Source organism: Silurus meridionalis, chromosome 16 (genome assembly GCF_014805685.1).
Source record: "Silurus meridionalis isolate SWU-2019-XX chromosome 16, ASM1480568v1, whole genome shotgun sequence".
NCBI lineage: Eukaryota > Metazoa > Chordata > Actinopteri > Siluriformes > Siluridae > Silurus > Silurus meridionalis.
In genome coordinates this window covers 4,176,038-4,184,167 of record NC_060899.1, presented here as the reverse complement: position 1 = coordinate 4,184,167, position 8,130 = coordinate 4,176,038, and the positions used below count along the sequence as shown (strand labels likewise).

Below are 8,130 nucleotides of genomic sequence, written 5' to 3'. Positions count from 1 at the left end.
TGTATTGAAGATACTTTATTTTCTCTGTCATCCATGAATTTGTTTCCACGTACATTAAACGAATTCAGCCTTTTTTTTTTCTCTCTCGCCGAAAATGTGAAAAAAGATCTGAAATGTGAAAAAGAGCAAAAGGCCAACTGAGAGACAAAGATTTAAACCATCTTACTCCAGTGAGATACCCACATAAACACAGTTGAGGATACGTCTGAGGTAGTTACGTTTGAGTCCGAACACATCACAGTAACATTGATTTCCAGTCCATTTCAACTCGGGTCTTTTCTTTTCTTTTTTTTTTTTTTTTTTACTTTTTTTCCTTCTGTTGCAGAAACCGGATTCATCTCGTGAATCGCACCCGTGTCACACCATTTGCAGAAAATGGGACTGTCATTAACATATGTAACATCTGTAAGAGCAAACAGCAACAGAAATCACATAAGACAAAATACTTTGTTTGAAATTGAACAAAAGGACCAAAAACAGTGTTTTTTTTTTTTCTCTGTTGGGGCCTTAAAAAAACAAAAAACAAACAAAAAACAAACAAAAAACACCAGATGAGCTTAAAAAATGAAAATCATATTGATCATCATCATCATCATCTAACCGTTTGCTTTTACAATTATGGAATGAACAGAGAGAAATCAAGAGTTACAGAAAAAAAACGAGACCAACTAAATTGTCTTCACTCTTTACTGTCGTTCCATAGGTCATCAACCTGAGGAACGCAACGGCACTCTTTTAAAATCTCGCCTCAAATGCTAAAAAAAAAATTAAAATAATAAAAGCTATTTTATTTTCCTCCATAAAACCTGACTCTATAATCGTTTTAGTTTCATTACTACCGAAACGCAAATTATAGCTAGTTTTTTTTTTCTTTTTCTTTTAATGTTCTCTACATCCACTACATCATTTCATACAAGGATTCACTTTTGCTTCTCTACTCGATATCATGCCTGGGAGACAACTCTCCCGTCCGCTAAAAGAGGTAGATGTACTGAGTGAAAGCTGCGAGTTGGGGTGTGAGTTAACCACAGTTCGAACTGACTCGTAAGTCATGGAAGTGCTTCTGACTGAGAAAAGTGCTTGTACAATAGAGAACACAGCGATAATCCAGTCTCTTTTATCCCCCCCGAAAATATTACAAGATTCCGGACTGTGAAAAACTCAGAGATCGTTTTTTTTAACGATTTCACTTCCGGCCAAAAATCGATCTCAAGTGCATCCTTTTTCAGTGTCAGAATGATACGCATTTAAGCTAACGTTTAGACATTTCCGTATTCAACACGTCCACACTTACCTTTATTACAGCATTTACTCATTACTGAAAAACATGTCCAACAATGATTCCAAAGATTTTTGTGGGGATCTGGATTTCAGCTTAGCGACTTTGTCTACTGTACGAAAAAAACCGGCGGTTAGTTTCTTTACAGTTTCCACGTCTGATCTCAATCTTCCTAGCTTTCGACCTCGTAATCTTACTGTAGAATTAATTCATTGCCAGAAAACAGTTCAAAGTGCACGATTTTTCGAGTTACGATGATTACAATTTTCAGGGTGTTACGATGGCGGTACGACAAAATTGTAAAAAAAAAAAATGTTGACATTTTTGTACAATACGTTAGAACGCGTTTTTTTCTTCTTGTCTCTCTCCTTTTTAACAGCGTCACTGAAACAGAGCCTGTCCAAAACCGCTCGCACGTCATCACACACATCCATATATACTGAAAATTGCTCTGATTTGCTAAAGTATGTATCGTAATTGTAGTTACATTATTAACAAATAGTCTCGTAAAGTTGCTTCTCCCATTAGGGGTCGCCACAGCGGATCATCCGGATGTTTGATTTGGCACATGTTTTTACGCTGGATGCCCTTCCTAACGCAACCCTCCCCATTTTTCCCGGGCTTGGGACCGACACTAAGAGTGGCTGGGGTTGGTTCCCTGACCGGGGATCGAACCCGGGCCGCAATGGGGTCATTGGAACGCATCTCCATCTACCTATATTTTTTGTATATACATATATAAATATAAATATATATATATATATATATATATATATATATATATATATATATATATATACGCACGCACAGCTTTTCGGTTTTTCTTTACTGTACTAAATCGGTGTAATATCTGCACTTATCCTGAATCAGGGTTATTTTTCATTGTTAAGGTTCTGTTTCATTTCATTTACACATTCAGTTTTGGAGATTCCAGAATTTCACCACAGAATTTCCTTCGACTTTCTACTTTCATCTGTAATTTGCCTCTTTTTTCTGATATAACCCCCTTAGAATCTTGTTGGAAATATGAAATACTTGGCAAAGGAAAGAGTTCGTGCAAATTGTCATCTTTACAATTCATAATTTCAATTGAAACCTTTTTTGATTTCCGAACACAAGTGGTTGAAATCAGAGGGCGATCTAATGTAGGAATATGAATTCTAGATTGAACATTTAAAGGAACGTAGTTGCGTTGGCTTCTGTTTTAGCCATTTCTGGAAACTGCATTACGCTGATGTGGATTGCGTTGGAGCCGATCCCTGGAACCCTGGCCGTTAAAGCGGGAATACGCCCATAGACATAGTTTTACAGCTTTCGTTTAATTTCCGTTTAAATACACATTTCCTGCATGTTTCTTGGAATCTTGGCCGGAAGTGGAACAAATGGTGGTCTCTGACTTTTTCACAGCGTCTTATTTTCCTCAGTTTAGTTCAATGCGGACTTCTCAATACTAATATTAATCTAAAGAACACCATAAATCACTACAATCAAATAAAGGGAAGAACTACTAAGCAAAACAATATATATCCTAAGTCGAAAAAAAAATATTCTAAAAACAATCTATTCAATCCAAAATTCTCACAAATCAACTTATTCTACAGAATTTATCAAGCGGGATCCGTAAAGTAAGAGCCTTCTGTCGAAGTCCGCTGAGTGCATCGCTTTGTGGCGATGAATACGCATCACTCAGTTTACAAAGGAACATCACTGCTGGAAGGCTTGATGAAATCGAGGTAGAGTAGGAGAGAAACCAGGAGGCTGATTTAAATGCCCCAAGGCCTGAGGCTCGTGCAGCGGCTGTGGCTGAAACGAGGCGAGAGGCCCAGAGAGCTGAGAGGTAGGAGTCGGCGAGCAATCTGTGGTAGTGGTAGAGTATCCCATCACGAGGCCCCCTGAACTCAATGGGGCACTGTACGCTGGCAGGCCAAACGGCAGGAAACCCAGCAGTGGCGAGAGGTCCACGTTAGCAGCGGTGGGCGAAGCCTCGGCGGTGGCAAAGGAGTTCCTGAGGGTGAAGTGGGCGCTCTGACCTCCCAGGCTATCAGGCAAAAGGTCACTCGGTCTGGACGCGGCGGTTGCGACTGTAGCCTGAGGTGGCATCGGGCCACACTGGAGCTCATTCAGGAAGTTCTCCATCTCAGCTTTCAGATATGAGGTAGCAGATGCTGGTTGGTATCTCTGAGCCTCGTGGTACTGTTGAGGATGGTGCTTGCTTGGCTCAAAATAGCAGCCCACACCCATGGGGCTAGATAAAGCCCCAGGCATCACAGCATGATGGTGACTGAACCCAGAGGTAGATGCACTCTGCAGACCCTGAGGATTGAAGACACCCATTGAAAAGGCTTTCGAGGCATCTTTTGGGGATCCCGAGGTACACGTGGTTGGACTTGGTTCTTCTCTCATTACACTCGGGGGTGCAGACGTGAGGACATCCAGCTCCTGGGCATGACTCTTCTTAAGGTGGCGAGTTAGGTGGTCACGTCGGCCGAAGCGCTGAGCACAGCGAGGGCACAGGAAGTCCCTTCTGCCCGTGTGCACCACGGCGTGACGCCTCACGTCCTTCCGAGTGAAAAAACGCCGGCCACAGCGCTCACACTGGTGCTTGCGCTCCCGCACGGCTCCGCCTGGTGGAGGACGTCCGGTATGGGTGCTCAGATGCTCGAGAAGAGTCGGCATGCTTTCAAAAACTTGACGGCACACCTTGCAGGTAAGATCTCCGGTCACCGAGGTGGCATGAGTGGCCACGTGGCGTCTCAGACCCAGCCGGGTGTTGTAGTGTTTGCCACACTCTTCGCACTGCAGTTCTGGCTTGTTGGAATCATGGGTCTGCAGGTGGCTGTTCAGCTGCTCTTTTCCATGGAACATCGTTTCATACGTACGAGCAGGTTTTACTATGTTTGTGCTTGGACATCTAGGAAAAGTCAATTTTTACACAACATGGTTATGAGGAGTTTTTTTTTTCATGATTAAGCAAAAATATATACAGAAAAGACGGTCAATACCAGAAAACCAACTTCGTCATATAACTTCTCTTGAGCTGGTTGGTAGTCCGTTTGCATATTCAACATCCTGCACAAAAACACACAGGTGTAATGAGTGAGATAGTTTCGCTTTAATTACAGTCCATGTTGCTGTTTATGACATTTGATTAGGAACCAGGGTTTCTGCAGGTTTCATCAAATCTAAAACATTTTAAGACCTCTTTAAGACCTATATCGTGACTTAAAAAACACACAAATACGTTTTTTTTTCTTACAAATCCGTTGTTTAGCAACTGGCCTTAACCGAGCCCTAATTTTTTTTTTCCCAAGCCAAATATCACATCCACTTCTCCATAGCTGAAAAATTTAATCCGTTTCATGTCTGTGGTACAATCCAAGAGAAATTTGCACCAATAACAGAAATCTGATTGGCTGTTGGTCTCATTTCTAGTCGTAATACAGCGAATTATTTTTGGACTGGTCGAGAGTAAGAACTTCATCACTGGAAGAAGAAGAAAAAAATAAAACTAACCACATTCTAAAGTTTCAATGAGCAGTAAATGGACTTTAGAAAATTTGACCTGTTGTAAAATTATTTAAGACCCAGAACAACGAATTTTACTTTTTACCGCCTAAAATTCATGTAGCTATCTAAAAATCAGGTGAAGTGGTGAGTATTTGATTAAATCCCCTGAGGATTTTACTCTTTTGAGTTTTACACAGAATGGTGCGAAAAACAAAAAACATTCGAGTGACAGTTCTGTGGGTGGAGCCTCCCCAATTCACCATAATTAATCAGTGAAGTTGAAACTAATCATTTCCCAGTCTTCCTCTACCCAGTTTTGCTCAGCATGTGCTCATGATGGCCTCAAATTCTTATTCCTGGATAACAGAGAGGAACCGAATGTGATCTTCTGATGTTGTAGCAGATTTGTAAGGTGTGTTCTAAGATGCTTTTCTGCTCATCACGGATTTAAAGAGTGCTTATTTAAGTGACTATAGACCTCCAGTTAGCTCAGACCAGTTTGATCGTTCTCCTATCGCTTTCTCACATCAACGAGGTGCTTCAGCCTGCAGTCCCTCCGCTCAGTGTTAAGACTTTTGTGTGTGAACAATCCAGAACTTCTGCTGTTTCTGAAATACTTAAAAAAAAAGCTGGTTCCAACAACCACAGCACAATTGAAAGTCACAGAAATGACACTCGTCCTTCATTATGATTTTTGATCTGAACATTTAGCGTTTAGCGTTTTTATCCAGAATCGAACAGGTGTACAGGTACATTATACTGTATTGTAGTGTAACAGTGTAATAATCCCTGTACTACATTCAACTATTCTGCCATTAAATAATTTTCTCTAACAAATAGCTGCTACAGTGTTATACAGTCTGTAAGTAACGCTACAGTATTCCCTGCAAAACCGCTCGAGATGCACCTCATCCGCTTCATTATAGGTCTTTGTAGACAAGATATGGAAATGAATCAAAGGCCAGGAAATGGAAACAGACGCTTAGGTACAAAGTCATACACTTAAAGCAGGCTGTCTTTAAAATTCTTTGCTTTCTGTTTGTACTTTTACTGCTTGGGGTTTTCTCTTTGTATGAGTGTATGAGTGTATGAGTGTGTGTGTGTGTGTGTGTGTGTGTGTGTGTGTGTGTGAACTATATACTTGTTTCTTTCTACTCATTTAATCCTGTGTGCAGGTACTTTTAAACATTAAGCTGAAATACCTACACTTATACACAGTTTTGAGGTTAGAAAAATTTCAACTATTGAAAAAGGTCGAATGCTGTTATCTAATCGTACACAGTAGCGATCGAGTATAACTATGATTATTACTTTATTATAAATAGAATAATCCTGAGGAAAAAAAATTCATAAACAAATAAAAAATGTCTTAGAAATCCTTTTTTTTTTTATTCTGTGGTAAAACTGAAAGTAAAATGTGATTATTTCAGCAGTAATAATACATTATTTTGTGCTAGTTTTATATTTGATAAGATATTAAACTATTGTGTACACTTTAAAACCGTATGTTTCTGGTCTATAAGTTAGGAAGGATTTCATCTATTTAAAAAAAAGTGTTTTATTATTACTGTATTATAAATAGAACATACCGAAGAAATCAAGCAAAATATCCAAAGAAATTTCAGAAGGAAATTTATATAAAATTTATATAAAACTATAGACTATTTTTATGTTTTTGAAAAAAGAGGGGCTCAACTGTAGAAGATCCTAGAAATATTTTTTTTATTCGCCATTTAAGTACAATTTAGTTCATCAGTAATTATTATGTAATTATTACAATTATTTTGTGATGGTTTAATATCCTACTAAATGGATCTCGATAATCTTAAATTTAATTTAAATAAAAAAGTTTTGTACTGGAAAAATAAAAAGTCTGTAATGAAAAATAGACTAAAAATGCAATATTACATTTTGCGATCAAAAATAAATAAATAACATTAATCCCCCAAAACATTATTCATCCATGATCTGTCAAAGATTTTAGAGTTTTTCCTAATTAAATTAAAATATTTACGATTTACAACCTGCTAAATATTTCTCTACCTAATAAAAAAATAAGTTGATCTCATACGCCTATAAAACCTGGTGTCGAATAATAAAAAAAATTATCAAAAAATTAAGCATTAAAAAAAAACAGTATAAGTTTAATGCTAAAAAAAAAAAAATTTTTACTTTTTAAAAATGTTCCTCATGCACTTTTACATTTAGTTGAACGAGTTTACTCTTAGTCAGCAGAAGCGTGTAAAGCTTCATGCATTAGACCCCCATCATCATCCCACCACCATGCTACTGCTAACACACACACACACACACACACACACAAACACAATTGCGACACAAAACAACAAGATTACACATGCATATTTTCGAGAAACATTTTTCTCCATCGGAAAGTGACAGAAAATGAAAAAATGTAATAGATAATTAATATTTATGTAACTTTTATGTCTAAAGTAAACGTTTGTTCAAGCAGTATTTAGACCCCTTTTTTACACCGGCCAACTTTTTTGCTCACTTTTAAACTGAAATAAATCCTCATGCATTTAAAGAAATAATGCACAATTTTTTGTGCACGTCAGATATTTGATCTAGATTTGGACAAACCTCGGATTGGGTTGATTTAGAGGGAAATAAGTGCATTATATTCAGCAGAGCAGCAGCTCTTACCACCAAACTTTAAAGCCCCGAACAAGTCCACTTTGTGCACCGGATCAGATCCATAACCAGGCACCAAAACCACACTCTGACTGCCATCCCTGCTTTCCTCCACACCCGCAATACCAACGTCGTTCTTTTTTTCTTTTTCTTTTCTCCCCGCTTCTCTCCGTTTTCTCTGTAATTTCTGGACCCGCTCCAGGCCTGTGCGCTGTTTTCCCTCTAAACACAGCGGCGCTCGAGCTGCCGAAGCCCGAGAGCGCGTGCATTGTGGGAGCGTGACGTCACGCCATCTTTCTTTTCCTTTTTTCTTTTCTTCTTCTCCTCCCCTAAAGTTTCTGCTTTATACGTGTATAGTCATTTCCATCGCTCAGGCCTCTTTTAGTTCATTTCACCCAGTACAAAAAAAAAAATAATAATAATAAAATAAAATAAAAAAAAATCTCAAAATAAATTTTTTTATTTATTTTTTTTTTAATAATAAAACTTTTCTTACAAAAAAATTTGATTTACTAAAGGTTTTGTCCACGTCCTCTGCTCAGCAATACGCTCTACTCATATTAGACATAGATTTAAACAATTAAGCTTAATTTTTTTTCGTCGATCGATTAGCTGTAAATGTTAATGCCGTGGTAAAAAAAAAAAAAAAAAAGTAATAAAAACACAAAGTTTGTTGCTTTTGAAAAACA

General features: G+C 38.1%; 1 protein-coding gene across 2 annotated transcripts; it reads right to left on the bottom strand.

Annotated features, from left to right (window-relative positions):
* plagx (pleiomorphic adenoma gene X) lies at positions 1-7,844 on the bottom strand. 2 transcript variants are annotated; one of them, XM_046870179.1, is made up of 3 exons: positions 7,391-7,844; positions 4,282-4,348; positions 1-4,190 (listed from the first exon to the last, which is right to left on the bottom strand). In XM_046870179.1, exon 3 carries the CDS (start codon positions 4,142-4,144, stop codon positions 2,984-2,986), a length of 1,161 nt encoding a protein of 386 aa, XP_046726135.1. In that variant the 5' UTR covers positions 4,145-4,190; positions 4,282-4,348; positions 7,391-7,844; the 3' UTR covers positions 1-2,983. The 2 variants fall into 2 exon arrangements, with proteins under 2 accessions (XP_046726135.1, XP_046726133.1); XM_046870177.1 differs by having other exon boundaries at positions 7,454-7,844.
* Positions 7,845-8,130: the final 286 nt, after the last annotated feature.